Source organism: Palaemon carinicauda, chromosome 8 (assembly GCF_036898095.1).
Source record: "Palaemon carinicauda isolate YSFRI2023 chromosome 8, ASM3689809v2, whole genome shotgun sequence".
In the NCBI taxonomy this organism is placed as follows: Eukaryota; Metazoa; Arthropoda; class Malacostraca; order Decapoda; family Palaemonidae; genus Palaemon; species Palaemon carinicauda.
In genome coordinates, this window is record NC_090732.1 from 20693009 (window position 1) to 20708420 (window position 15412).

At 39.9% G+C, this 15412-nt stretch overlaps 1 protein-coding gene across 1 annotated transcript in view; it reads right to left on the reverse strand.

Annotated features, from left to right (window-relative positions):
* The window catches only part of LOC137645682 (ubiquitin-protein ligase E3B), a 210052-nt gene that overhangs the window by 31418 nt on the left and 163222 nt on the right, over window positions 1–15412 (reverse strand). Inside the window, exons 17-18 of the mRNA XM_068378530.1 lie at window positions 13644–13898; window positions 4762–4926 (exon numbers count right to left, since the gene is read on the reverse strand). Of these exons, the coding sequence (XP_068234631.1) occupies window positions 4762–4926; window positions 13644–13898 (420 nt within the window). The remainder of the gene's footprint in view (window positions 1–4761; window positions 4927–13643; window positions 13899–15412) is intronic.

Consider the following 15412-nt stretch of genomic DNA (forward strand, 5'->3'; position numbering starts at 1 on the left):
TCCAGGGAGGAATGTCTGAACCTAATGATCACGGTGCCAGGGACCTTTTGATGGAATCTCTCAGCTACTGCATCCCGATGTTTCAGGATGGTATTTGCCCACAAGTTCGAGACTTGGTGGGCCACAAATTCGATCGTGCCAGTACCTGAGAGAAGGAAGGTTTCCATAGCTTTCCTGGTACGTTCTTTGGAGAAGTCCTCAGAACGTATCAGGATACCTAAGGTCCCCAACCAGATATCGAGCCATGAAGTGGCTTGCATAGCACACTTCGCAACTTTCTCTTGGTTGAGGATCTCGGCTGCCAAGAATGAGACCTGCCGGTTGGAGAGTCTCTCAAGAGGGACTTCCCTGGTTAGCTCTTCCAGTGAGTGGTGAAGAGGAAGAGCTAAACAAGGCTCCTCCAGGATCTCGAAGTAGCTCCTCTGCTGTACGCGAGGAGGTGGGAGGAGCTTGTTGGTGGCACCGGAACGGTTGAAGGAGGACATCTTGGAGAGCTGTTGTGAGATCTTGTCCCTGGTACTCTTAACCCCTTGAGACCAGGGCAGTGCTGCACTGGTCTTGGGGGGTTTCTGAGTACCAAAGACACGGTCCAAGACCGTGTTCTTGCCCTCTCGAGGAGGGATCTCTGGGTCGGAAAACCGGTTGAGAGCCCTCATTAGAGTCAGAACTTGCCAAAACGCATGTTCTGACTCTTGCTGGTGTCCTCTTGCTGTAGGACTTGCAGTGAAGTCTCCTTCTATCTCCAAAGGCTCTTCTTGGGGAGAGTCGCGGACATCCTGAGTGGCTAGCTGGCTCCATCCTAGTCCTGGTAGAGGACTTCGGCAATGTTTTGGAGTCCTTAGATTCCTTCCTGGAAAGGATGTAGGACTCTAACATTGACGAGGGTGGCATGTTCCTTTCAATCGCCGACTGAGTAGACCCCTCGGCGTGAGGAGAGGTTTCCCCCATTGGTGCGATGGGGGAAAGTCTCTCTTCGCGTGATTCCCATGGGGACGGGAAATCTTCGTCCGAAAGGGAAGGAGAGGCAGTCTGAGGAAAGGAAGGAACCTGCCTCGAAGGTCTGCGTGGAGTCAGTTTCGCCCTTGGGGAAGTGACCGCGTCTGGAACTCCTCTTTTTCTCTTCAAAGGGGTAGAAGAAGCCATAGTTCTGTGTCCCAATTCAGAGAAGACAGGCTTGAAAGCCTGCATTACTGCTCTGATCAGTGCACCGAACCAAGGCTGTTGGCTGACAGTCGCGCTGTCAGACATACCCTTTGAAGGAACAGGGATTGAAGGATCCCTGGGAGGAGTCACCATCACTGGTGGGTTTGCCTGTGGTGGCTTTGGGATCCTGGACCCCTCTGGATGTTTCCCTTCTCCCACAATGTGCGGTGGTATGCGCTTGCGGGGAGAGGAATGAGGCGATGTCGACCTTACCGTGGGTCGTTCAGTAGTCTCGCGCGGGAGGATATTGACATTCACGCGAGGGAGAATAATGGCGCTCGCGCGAGGGAGAATATCGGGGCTCGCGCACGGGAGACTGTTGGCGCGCGCGGGGGAGTGTATTCGCACACGCATTATGATCACGTCGAGTGTGCGGGAGAGAGTTCGCGTGCATCTATGCCAGCCGTAGGGCGTGCGCGAGGGGGAGAAAGATCTCTAGCACGTGGGTGCGCAGTTGAATCATGTGGGGCGCGTGGGAGCGCGGGAGAATGTTGGCGCGTATCCTTTGGAGAGGATGGGCGAGTGTGCGCAGGGCGCGTTGGTACTGGTTGGCGAGTGGGAGAAGTCAGCTTTGCTGACTTTCCAGAAGTACTGCTTTCAGTAGATCGTTGGCGCGCAGGTTTTACCTGGCGCGTATGATGATGCGCTGCATGGCGCACAGGAGAGTTGAATGTAGGGCGCGTATGCGCGTGGGAGAGCGCCGTTGCGCAAGAAGTTGATGGTGCGCAGGTGAGTGTTGGCGCGCAGCTGGGCGCGGGCGCGTCGGAGGATGTTGGCGCGTGGGCGCAGTTTGCGCAGGCAAGACCAGGCGCGCAGGAGAACGTGGGCGCATATGTGCATGAGGGCGCATATGTGCATGAAGGCGCATATGTGCATGAGGGCGCGCATAGCACGTGAAGGAGCTGTGCTCCTGTTGGAGCGTATGTGCATGTTAGCTCATACGCCCTTGATGCCCTGTGTTAGGGTTTAATGACGGGGCCTGACGAGCTACTAAGGAGCGTTCGTCAGGTCTCGTTGGCGCGTAGCGCGTATGTTGTTGGCACGCAATAGCGTGCTTTGGTGGAGCCTTGTTAGGCCCATGTAGAAACGGCGACGGCAGGTCGGCAGGTCTGACGGATGGAAGGTTGACGTGTCCTTCAAAAAGACGACCTTCCACCGAAAGAGATCGTGAACGATCTGCAGAGAGGTCCAGGAACAATGCAGGAGCAGTGATGGATGATTGGTCTCGAGGCTTCTCTGCGGTGGACTGCATCGAAGATGTTGAACCAAAGAGGCGCCTCCTCACAGCAGGTGAAGGAAGGCCTCTATGGCGAAGAGGAAGGTGAGCCTTCCGACGCATGCGCCCTCTGGGGGCCGTTGGATCAGCAAGCTGACCTTCTGCAGTCCTCCGAAGAGGAGTCTCTGTAAGTGAACTCCCCCGAGGGAGAGAAACACTAGCAGGAGAGACTGACGGTGGACTTAGTTTCTCCCTCGTAGTTGAACAGGAACGGGAGAAACTAAGCCGTCAGCTACCGTAGTTTGGAGTGGCAGAGGTGATGGGTGATATCGCATTGGACACCTCTGACACCACAACGTCGACAAGAGACAGAGGGTCAACCTCTGATGGTGACGACGATTGCTTGACAGCGGCACCCAATCGGATGTACTTAAGCAAAACCTCCTTGGAGGGCGATCCCCTAAGCCCCAAGGAGGACCAAAGCTGAAATAAGGAGGTTTGTGACATATCTTCCCCCAGGGGGAGAGGTGGAGCTGCTTCGCATGGAGAAGCAATGTCATCTCTCGAGACCCGAGGTTGGTTAACAATACATCGGTCTACACTACCACTCGACCGAGTGGGAGCTTTGGAGGAGGTTTGGGTAACGGAAGAAGAGGCCTTGGGTTTTTCTCCTTTCGAAGCAACCTTCGAAGGAGAAATATCCTGTTTGGACTTCTTCCGTCGTCACGAAAACCTCTCCCACTGGGAGGTAAACCACTCCCTACACTCACTACAGTACACCTCTTGTTGCTATCACACCGTTGGCCCCTACAAGAAGGACAAAGGGCGTGAGGATCAGTCTCGACTGCCGACATGAATCTTCCACAGGGGTGGTCGGGAAACCCAGGGCAGGTGCGCATGATCGCAGAGGCCAACTTCACATATACAGAACTAGAAAAAGAAAAGACAAATGCAATTAAATGGCTGCCAAATGACGGCGAGGATGAGAATGGACACGTCCGACCACCATCCAAGCCGAGAGCAAAGTGAGCTCAAGCACAGGTGTGTGAGAGGGGGCGGTAGCAAGCTACCCACCCCTACCCCCGCTAACTAGCGGTGTGGGTAGTAAACCCTCGTTAAAAATTAATGGCTCGTCATTTCAGCTACGCCAAAAGTAATACCCCTATTAATTAGCGTGGTTTTTATTCCAGTTACGGAACAAATCAATACACTTTCAAATCTGATGTTAATCAAGTTATATCTTCCTAGTGTTTCTACAGATGACCCAACTGAGGCTATCCATCTGTGGAATTCAATGCATTGTCACAAAGGAGACCAACACATGTGCCCAGTAAGAAAAGAGAAAAAGTTGTTTAAGTCTGACTCGGATAAATCTGATGTTGAAGAGATTGATGAACATAATTAATTTAAGTCTTCTACACAAATCACTGCTCCACCAGTCATTATATATTTTTTGCACTAAATATTTTCAAATTATTCAATACTGTATTGTGGTGCTTAGGATCATAACAGTATTTTTATGTATAGAATTACATTGTTGTTTAGTAAGTTTCCACTCCAATGTGAAGTACCTCAGTGAAGTAAATATGCTTCTTAATTAATGCATTTTTGTAGCAACATGAAACTGACAGGACTCTGCATTTAAATGTATGTCATTCTGTTGACTAATTCTGGTCCTCTATTATATTTGTTTTTATTTGATATTCATTTGCTAAGTTTTGCAATATATTACTTTTTATTTTATTTTGGTGCTCCAAGTTGTTTTAATTTTTTATTGAACAACAGTATCAAATACTCTTGAAATAAATGCATATTACTTATGAATAATTGTATAATATAGTCTTCTGTGTCATTTTTACCAAGGGTTGAACTCACAGAAATCAGACAAATTTTGGCTAGTCAGTTTTCTGATTGGATAGTAACTTTGTTAGGTAACTAGTCCAGCTGGCTGGCATAAAAAATATGAATTTCTAGGCCTGCATAATAAATGTTACATATATGTTTCTTCTAGAGAACTCTTGTATCTATAGAAATTGCTAAATGTGTGTTAATGCAGCACTATATTGTAGTTATATAATATAAAGAAATTATTTTCTAAATTTTGTATATTTTGTATAGTATTCAGTATATTAGCTGGTCTTGCGAAATAGTGAGCCTCAGATCATCAGTCAATTAGAATAGACATATCTCCAGCCATCTTTACATTGAATTTAAGAAAAAAGGAAGCTTTATTTTAGCATTCACTTTTGTACCAATGTATCATTAAACAGTGTACGTGACTCGTCGAAAAGGACTTTGATAGTATAAAAAGTTGGTTCTTAGTATGAATACAGTGAACATACCTTTAAGAAAAGAGCCCTTTCATCTTCCTTGAAATCCTTCTCAAGAATATCCCACAGCCAACATACAACACGATGCTTATCATGAAATCCTCCATAATACTGAGTGTGCCGGCGAAGATCTTTCAAGTCTACAGCGACATTATCTCCAGATATCAAACGTTGAAACTGTAAAGGAAAGAAGATTAGCATCAGCTAATAGTTTAAAAAATAATTTTCTAATAAAATTAATTTTTTTTATACAAACCCCTTATCATAGCATGAGATCATCCAGCACAATCCTGACAGGTACAGTACTACGATAAAAATTGAGTTCTTCCATCAAGTCTGGATGTTGCAATTAAGAGTAATTTCCTGAGTTGTCCATACTCACTGAAAGAAAACTGGTAGAGAAGGGACCACTCTCTCTAAAGTAATGGGCCTATGTTAAAACCCCACCTTATTCTATTATAAAATTTATTTTATAAAAACTTTTTAACCCTCTGGTAACCTGATGACACGTTTCCGCGTCAATGAATTTTTTGCTTTAAGTACACCATTGATGCGTTTAGCATGTCAAGGAATACTTATTTCACAGAAATATCCACTAAAAATCAATGTGTGGTCCACAAAAAACAAGATTTGCATATGAGTGAAGGCAGAAACTGGGCCTTGTTGTAAAATGCATGTGGACATTCTCCTTCATTACAAGTGTCAGCAGCTGTCACAATAGTTTGGAATGCATTCCTACTAAAGAAGTTGAAATATTGTGGTAACCAAGCACATATCTATAAAGATCATGATAATGAAACCTAATTAATATAAACCCCATGTTTAAAACCATTTAGATATCCAATCAACTTGATTTTTTAAATAACAAGCTGGAAAACATATCTCTGGAGTCACGTACCACAAAACGTATAAAATCTATTGTCTTTTCAAGTACTGGCTGGAAAATGTAAGTTGACTAATAATAAATGTAACCAAACCATATTTCATAATAAATAGTCTATTTGAAGAAAAATTCCATATCAACAATGAAATAAACTTTTATCTATGCGAGTCCAGCTGACAAAATGTAAACACCGAGTTGTGGTTACATTCTTGGCAACCTTTATCTTTCTCTTTCTCTAACCTTTCAATAATTTCAATGGTAGTGTTAATGATAGTAGTAATAAAATTTACATTTGCATATTAATTTTTCATTAAAAATCCATCATGATTCAAATTATCCTCACTTTTTCCAATCTCACACCATCTTCTCCATCACATCAAATGTTATAGCAATAATACAGTTTTTTTTATAACATTTAATTTGAAACTAGCCTAGTATTTTCTTCTCTTTTTTTCGCTTTTGGTTCCATAACTGATGTGGGTACAAGTTGATACAAAATCAAACTGACTTATAACTGAAGTTAAAAAATTATTTTAGAAATAGTATGTACAATTGTCCTCGTAACAGTTTAGAATTATCGAAAATTATCATGCTGTTATGAGGGGTAGTTTATTATCGTTAACTAAATGCAAATACTGTAAAGTGGTGTTCCTCTTTTGCGATGTGCGTGGGAATCTTTAGGAATACGGTAAGTAAAATATTTGTAATAGAATAATATTTATTAAAAGCTCTTAGTATCATTTGTTATCACTTGGATGTGTAAATGCATTATTTTGTTCGTTTTGATCGACAATGAAATATAAGCATACAAAAGGTTTCTGTTTTAGGCAGCATGTTTCGGAAAAACTTTATATAAAATCTCTTTCATTTAATTTATTTTGAGGTTTTACAGAAAAAGTAAGTATAAAAATATTAGTACTGTACAGTACTGTAATAAAATAATCATTACATCATAAATACTTGGTAAGATATCTGTTGCTGCAAAAGCTAACTTAAATACATGTGTAAATGCGTTCGTTTGTTCGTTATGATCAAAATTGAGCGTAAACAAAACAGTGGTTTCCATTTTAGGTGGTGTGTTTGGGAAAAGCAAGATATAAAATGACCCTTATTTAGTTAATTTTGGATTTCAAATGATACAGCAAAAGCTAGCCTATACACTAATAGTTTTGCAATTCACCAACCATCTCATAAAAACGATATGACTTAAATTCATTTATATTTGTCTTAATTTTAGGTCTTCTTGTATGCAGAAATACTGTACTGTATATGGTATTTACACCCCTCATGGGTGCAATTTTAAACTTTATCAAGTTATTAAAACTTTAAAACCTCTTACATGTATTATCTTTTCATAAAAATAATTTCGTATTAGAAAAATACAGTATAGTAAATAGAAAGTATTGAGAATGGGTAGTTAGAGTTTAACTAGGAAAGTTGCCGTTTGCCTTGGCCATAATGGAGTTCTTTATGTGTTTCAAAATATGCAATTTTCCAGTCCTGCGAGGCTGTGGATCAACAGAATATTGCATAATTGGGGACCCTTCTGTATATTTCTTTCCTGTCACACTCAGGGGGGGAGAATGGGTAGTAATACCCTGATGAGAGAGGGTACCCCAAGAAGTACACTTGTAAACCACACCCTCCCACAAATTGCCAAACGAGCGGGTTGTAGTTACGAAACGGGGAGGGGGTGAAATGGGTTAAATCTGTGCGTGGATATCTATCTAGATTATTAGACATAATTTTTGACAGCTCAGGTACACTAGTAATAATAATAGTAATTTACTTATTGAGGAGCAAAAATATCAACAGATACTTGCAAACCTAAGGTCGCAACATCAAAATAAGAGTAGGCACTATTTGTACTAGTTAGCTCAACCACACAAGTATGTTTTATTCTGCAGCTTATATACTTTTTGACCAAAAATATTTCAAAATCATCCTTGGATGTATACTCATCATCCTCTTCCTTTTGCTTTAAATATTACAATTAACTAAGTTTGATCCATAAAAAATCAGATGGCCCAAAGAAGAAATACAAAACCCAAGGCAAGTGAGCCTTAAAGAAATAAAAAATTCTACCAACTGATCTTGAAACCCTTACTAGTCATCATATGGTCTGAAGAAAGAGTTTTATTACTAGGGACATTGTTCTGGAGAAGGATTACACAGCATATCTCACCCTGAAAAGGTAGTAGAGAAATGCCAGACAAAAAGTCACCCCCCTCCCCCATCCTCATCTGATGTCTTACCTGTGGCACCTCGTCCAAGATTGGCCTGGTAAGCCATAACAACATACATAGGTGGTGGCAGCAGTAGCATCACGTCTGAGAACTCATCATACTACATTCATCATCGACTTGCATGGACTGATATTATTAAGTTAGGTTAGAGTTCTTGTTATTGAAAATTCTCACTTTATTACCTCGGTGTGAAAAAATTTTCAAATTCCCATCTTGACCCTCCTCTTTTTTTTTTTTTTTTTTTTTTTTTTTTTTTGGTCTAATAGATCTACTGTACATTGATTGTAATAAATCTATGACTGTGAACTCACTTGTCTATTTATGTATCTTTTTATTCTTGAAGAGAATGTGCCTCAACATACCTTTCACCTTTGTTACTACTGTATTCTGGATTAGTTTATAGAGAGAGCTTTTTTTCTAAAAGAACAATCATATTGTATTTTTCAATATACAGTAATACCTGATACAAAAGTTTCGTTTCAGTATATGAAAAATTCATAATATGAAACGAGAAGCAAAGATTTTTTCGCCTCATATTACGAAAAAAATTTCATGATATGAAATTGAAAACGGTACGAGATTTGCCTGGCCACCGAGAATAATTCTAAAATTCGCACGCCACCAAACTGTAAACTCACCACCATCATCCCGCTCTCCCATTGGTTATCTCCCTACTCTGATACTCGTTACCACAAGAAGATCCTCCACTCCTATTGATGAGCATCTATGTATGGGAGTTCCTCAACGATTTCATTTTGGCAGCGTTACCGTTTACATTGAATTCGTGTTGATGATTTTGCTTTCATGCTTTTGTTCACTGTACAGTACGGTACTGTGTTGCATTTTTCCAACTCATACATTATTAGCTATCTGTCCAAAGAATGTTGCTGATGTTCAGGGAAAGAAGAAGAGGATGCTTTCTATGAAGACAAAGCTGGAGATAATTAAGAAGTATGAGGCTGGCAAGCACTTGAGCGTGATTGCTAAGGAATATGGCTGAAATCCATCGACAATAGGCACCGTCCTTAAGCAACAACTTCTAAGGGCGTGACTGTTTTTTCCAGCAAGAGGAGCCACGTCCATGATGAGATGGAGAAACTGCTTCTCCTTTGGATTAAGGACAAGGAAATCACTGGAGACATGATCACCAAGACGAAAATCTGCTACAAGGTCAGCGCCATTTTCAGTGATCTCGTGTGTGCTCAGGCTGAAAACGACACAGGAAAAGGGACATCGCTGCAGGCACCCCCCGTGTTTAAGGCTCATTCTGGGGGGGGGGTGAAAACTTTAAGACATTCAACTAGTTAATTATCAAGTCTTCAACTGTGAATAAAACGGCTATTTTCATAAAAAAAAAATGCCTCGTTGGACGTACATCAGGGCGGAAGACAAGAAATTACCCGAGCATAAGCCTATGAAGGACAGGCTTACCCTTGCACTCTGTGCAAACACCCTTGGGGATTGTAAGGTGAAGCGGTGACAAGGAGGAGGAGGACCCTATGACAATGGCAGAAATTAAGCAGGCTCTAGCTGAATTTCATACATCGCAATCCTTTTTAGAAAAGAGACACCCCGAAAAGGTTTACGCAGGTTGTGTTCTTGCACAGTGTAATGACATTTGCCTGACTCCTTTCAGGAACATTTTAAGAAGCAGAGAAACAAACTTCCTTGGATAGTTATTTTTCAAAGAGGCCATTAGTTGGCCAAAATGATCCCCCAAAAACAGAAAAGTGGAAGTGATGAAGAAATTGATGAAATTTAGCAAGTATAAAATGTTGAGTAAAACAAGAATAAAAAAAAAAATAGGAAAAAAAATTAAATCTAAGTATGTTGTAAAATGTTAATGTTTTCTGGGTAATTATAGGAGGAGATCTGAATGACCACTTGGAAATTAGTAGGGAAGGGATAGAGAGAGTGCATGGAGGTTGGGGTGTGATTGATTTTGCAGTGGATTTTGACCTAGCAATGATCAACACCTTCTTTGAGAAAAAGATTAACAGACTGATTACTTACAGTAGCAGTGGCAGGGAGAGCCAGATAGATTTGCTGCTGTGTAAGAGAGACCATCTGAGGGGGTTAGAAATTGCAAGGTGATAAATGGGGAGAGTGTAGCAGCGCAACACACGATAGTGGTAATTGATTGCAGACTAAGGAATTGTAGGAGAAGTAAAAAGACGAGAATGGACCCAAAGATTAAGTGGTGGAAATTGAAAGAGGTAAAACTGAGAGTCTTGTTTAAGGAAAGAGTGCTGGAAGCAGTAAGGTTATATGCGGATGTACAAGAATGGTGGACCGAAAATAGTAAAGTGATTCTAAGGATCGGTGAGGAAGTACTTGGAAAGTCATCAGGAAGAAGACACCCAAATGATATAGAATCGTGGTGATGGAATGATGAGGTGCAAGAACGGGTAAAAAACCAAGAAAGAAGCCAAGAAGAAGGCAAATCTATCAGGACAAGAGCAGGATAAAGAAGACTATAAGCAAGCAAAGAAAGAAGCAAGCAAAGAAAGAAGCAAGTAAAGCAGTAGCAAAGACAAAGGCAGAGACATTAAATGAAGTCTATAAAGAGATGGAAACACCAGAGGGAGAGAAGAAAATATTACGAATTGCTAAGGCCCAAGATGCTGCATCTAAAGACCTGACGCAGATAAGGCAAATAAAAGATAGCAATGCTATAGTTCTAGCAGAAGAGAATGAAATTAAAAAAAGGTGGGAAACTTATTTTGAAGGACTATTGAATGAGGAAAACCCGAGAACAGTATTTGAAGATGGACTCCCAAATGAGGCAGTTACCATAGGAGTGACTAGAAGAGAAGTAGAACACGCAGTAAAGAAGATGAAAAATAGTAAAGCTGCAGGACCAGATAATATACCAGTAGAGGTATGGAAGAGTCTTGGAGAGGAAGGCATAGATATCTTGTGGGACCTGATGCAAAAGATCTTCAATCAGGAAAAGATGCCAGAGGAATGGAGAGGAAGCCTAATCATCCCTATCTATAAGGGGAAGGGAGACACCCAGGAATGTGGCAACTACACAGGCATAAAGTTGATAAGCCATAATATGAAGATATGGGAGAAGATCATTAAGAAGACTCAGAGATGAAACAACAACGGGTGAGGAACAATTTGGATTCATGCCTAGAAGAGGGACTGTAGATACAATATTTGCTTTGAGACAGATGATAGAAAAACATCGGGAGAAACGGAAAGGATTACATATGGTCTTTATTGACCTGGAGAAGGAATATGATCTAGTACCACGTCAGGAGGTGTGGAGATGTATGAGAAAAAAGGGAGTCCCTGAGAAATACGTAAGAATCACCCAAGATATGTATGAGAGGGCAGAAGCAAATGTTAAGAGCAGTTTAGGCCTAATAGAAAGTTTCCCAGTAAATGTGGGACTACATCAGGGGTCTGCATTGAGCCCTTACCTATTTGATCTGGTCATGGATGTAGTAACACAAGGTATTAAACCCCTATTACACGTATCCAGTTTCCTATGGCCAACCTGGCCTACGGCCTCGTAGGAAAATTCTGGCTTACGGCTAGAGCTATTACACGTATTTGAACAGCCGGAAGCAAGTGGGTCAGGGTGGCACTGTTTGTGGAGGAGGAGTTACGTGTCTTATCTCGACGTCATTCTCGTTCCTATTGCTCTAGCGTGCTACTTAAAGGTGAAAACAAGAAAAAGGAAGATTTGGCTCAAACAATGGCTGCATAAACGACAAAAATATTCTCATGTTAACTTAATGAAGGAACTACCACTAGAAAAAGATGACTGATTTAACTACATGCGAATGGATCACGACACGACACATATTTGGAACTTTTAAGTCAGGTATCACCTTTAATAGAAAAAAAGGACACTTGCATGAGAGAAGCAAATAGTCAACATGAGTGTCCTTCAGCCACTCAGACTGGTGTCATACCATATGGTGAGCAATTACACGCTACGTCCTCAGTCCTGACGTACGACGGTCGTCCGGCCAACTTTAGTACTGGCAAAAGTTCATCCGGTCGGCCGTGGTTGAGCTTTCATACAGCCGATTTGCTATCACATGCTCCGGTTTGAACATATGCAAGCATCGCGACCGACGGCGCCGTAGGAAACTGGATAAGTGTAATAGGGGCTTTAGAGACCAGTCTCCTTGGTGTATGCTTTTTGCTGATGATGTTATACTGTGTAGCACTAAGCGAGAGGTAGTAGAAGAGAAACTGGAGGAGTGGAGAAGAGAAATGGAAAATATAGAGGATTGAAGATCAGCAGGAAAAAGACAGAGTATTTGAGATTGAAAAATGGCGAGAATGGGGAAGTTAGTTTACAAGGAGAGAGATTGAAAAAGAGTTGAAAATTTCAAGTATTTAGGATCAACAGTTGCAGAGGAGGGTAACCTGGGGGCAGAAATAAACCACAGAATACAAGCAGGATCAAAGAATTGGAAAAAAGTGTGTGGAGTACTATGCGACAGGAAAATAGGAGTTAAGTTGAAAGGTAAAGTGCACAGGACAGTTGTAAGACTGGAAATGATGTATGGAGCAGAGACGTGGGTAATAAAGAAGACAGAAGAGAAGCTGGATGTGGCAGAGATGAGAATGTTGAGATGGATGTGTGGGGTGACAAGAAGAGATAAGATACGGAATGAGGTAACTAAGGGTACCACAGGAGTTAAGAGAACTATCAGATAAGATCCAAGAAAGTAGACTGAGGTGGTATGGTCATGTCATGAGAAGAGATGAACAGTATATTGGGAGGATAGTGATGGAAATGGGGGTACAGGGAAGGAGGAGAGGGAGACCAACACAAAGGTGGATGGACTGTATCAAGGATGACCTTCGATCAAAGGGATTAACCGGTGATGAAGTGTGGGACAGAGGTAGGTGGAGAACGCTGGCCAGACACATCGACTCCTCATAAAAGTGGGAAAAGATGCAGACAAAGAAGAAAGAAGTTAATGTTTTCTGCCGTTTGTTAATGAGTTTCATAAAGTTAAGTGTTAATGTTTTCTGTCATTGGTTAATGTGTTTTGAAAAGTTAAGTGTTAATATTTTTTGCCACTTGTCCCCCTCTGTTGCCACTTTCACTTACAGACATCGCCTCACTCGAAAGGTAAGGTTCCACAATTTTTTCACTTACAGACATCGCCTCACTCGAAAGGTAAGGTTCCACAATTTTTTTATTTCTTATTTATTATTGCAATACTGTGTTCTAATAATACTTCATTTACAGGTCTTAATGGTTAGGTTAGGTATTGAATGATCCAAATAGCTGTATTTCATTGTGGTTAGTACAGTTTAGCTTTATTATAAAATCTAATGTGGTGCTTTTGTAGGGGTTGGAACAAATTAGGCAATTTACATGAAATCATATGAAAAATTCACAATATGAAAGCCACTCCGGAACAAATTTATTTCGTATCTAGAGCCATTACTGTACAGTAAAAGCACTATTTTTACCAGAACTACCAGCTTCCTGACTCAACTAGTCTGTCACAGCTGAATCAGGTTATTCAGAATTGTTCACATATTACTATAGACCATTGGGGACCTTTGTGTATGCCCCTAACTAACTGAGACACTTTATTATCATCTTTTCCTTATAGAAGATATGTCTAGGAATCACGTACAATGAAATTAGAGCATGATTAGACTAGGTAAAAAAATTAGTTTGTATTGACATCTTTTAGATATTTTTCTTAAAATTACACTTAGATCAAGCTATATTATACAAAGATGTAACAATAATTAAAATGGTTACCCAAACTTACCTCAGGTACAGAAAACAGAGATAACCAATCAGGATTTATAATTGATCTAAAACCTCGAATGAATGATATGACCTGCTCTCTTATCTGGGTATGCATCTTGAAGTGGGCCATTAAGTGGATATAAACTATTTTATTGTCATTTGTGACAGAAATAGCTTTACCTCCAGGTCGCAGTTCATGGTTGATAATCTGTCCCAAATAATCTTCATCATACGAAAAAGTCAAGTCAAGGTCACTTACATCTCCATCATAATGCTGAAATTAAAAGGGAATGAAATCAGATATACAGTAATGGTTAGACAAAAAATTCTTTTGCAAAAATCATGAAAATTATATTTTTTCATACATTTTAGTTTTTCTTAGAATACAAACTAATGCCTTATCATTACACTGGTTATTCTGTATCTCTAGGAGATCATTCAAAACTTAAAGAAGAAAATCCCATATAATTCCTGTCAGGCATGGACCATACTAAAAATTTAAAAAAATCTACCAAGTTAAGTTATAATTTCCTATGAAACATAAATCATAATGAATCTAGTAGCTATCTGATGAGAGATAGGAACAGGAAACTATCTTAATCTTACTCTTTCTTTTTTTTTTTTTTTTTGTACATTTACCATTATAACATTTACACCCTATTTGTAGGTTTACAAAATATACATAGAAAGCCCATTTGTTCCTTATACAGTAATAGTTTAAAAAAGTTATGATTTTGATGTATGTTTATATTATATACTTCATATCTGCTTTTACAACACTAATCATATCTATGAGTCTTGCCCACCATTCATGTGCTATTACTTCTATGATGGAATAAATGAGACAATTTTCTATAAATAAATGAATTTTTTCCTTATGAGCTGGTGAAAGTATATGTCGACAGAATCAGGCCTGAAGGAGTTTCACCTAACCTCATCATTATCATCTCCTCCTATGCCTATTGATGCAAAGGGCCTCACCTAACCTAGACCACCATAATTCATTCCTTCTAGTAGAACATTTTGAAAAACTACTTTGTATATATGTATTATTTTTCATAAATTGTAGGATTTTTTGGTTGGTATTCACTCACTTTCTTAATTGGAATATACAGGTGTGTTTGAACTGTGTTAAAGAAACTTTTTAGTAGAGGATTGCCAAATTATTAGGTCTTCTAAGCAATCTTCATATGAGTCTTCTTTGTTTCTGAGACATGAATTCATCATTTTGAATTGTTTACCGCTGACAATTACTTACCTTTTGTTCTTGTGGTTAGTATTTTCAGGGCAATCATGATTTTTATAGTGTGTCATTTAATACTGTTATTTGTTAATAGCAAAGTTGAACGTTTTTGATGTTTTTATTCTCTTTCTCTGATGGTTGACACTACTTTTTTCCTAATCTTATACAGTAATTTTGATGGTGTAAATGATTGCATAATACAGTAGTTAATGATCAGATTTAGCTGTCCTACAAGTTTTTAATGGTTAACTTTTCTTAAAAGAAGTAAAAGGTTTTCAATTTTCATGTTAAAGATATGCTTTCTTTAAGGAAATAAGATTTTTATCTCATATTTCATATTAGAGAAGGATTTTGCTATCCTTTTACACCTCTATTCTTTGTTATATGTTGTTCAAACTATGCTCGTTCATGGTGTAAATGCCTTTTATATATACAGTGCATCAGTGGGTTATCATTATTTTTTAACAAATTATGTTGATGTCTGTATATTTATTCCAATAAACCTGTCACATGCAATTTTTAGTGCTTCTGTTGATGTTAGTACA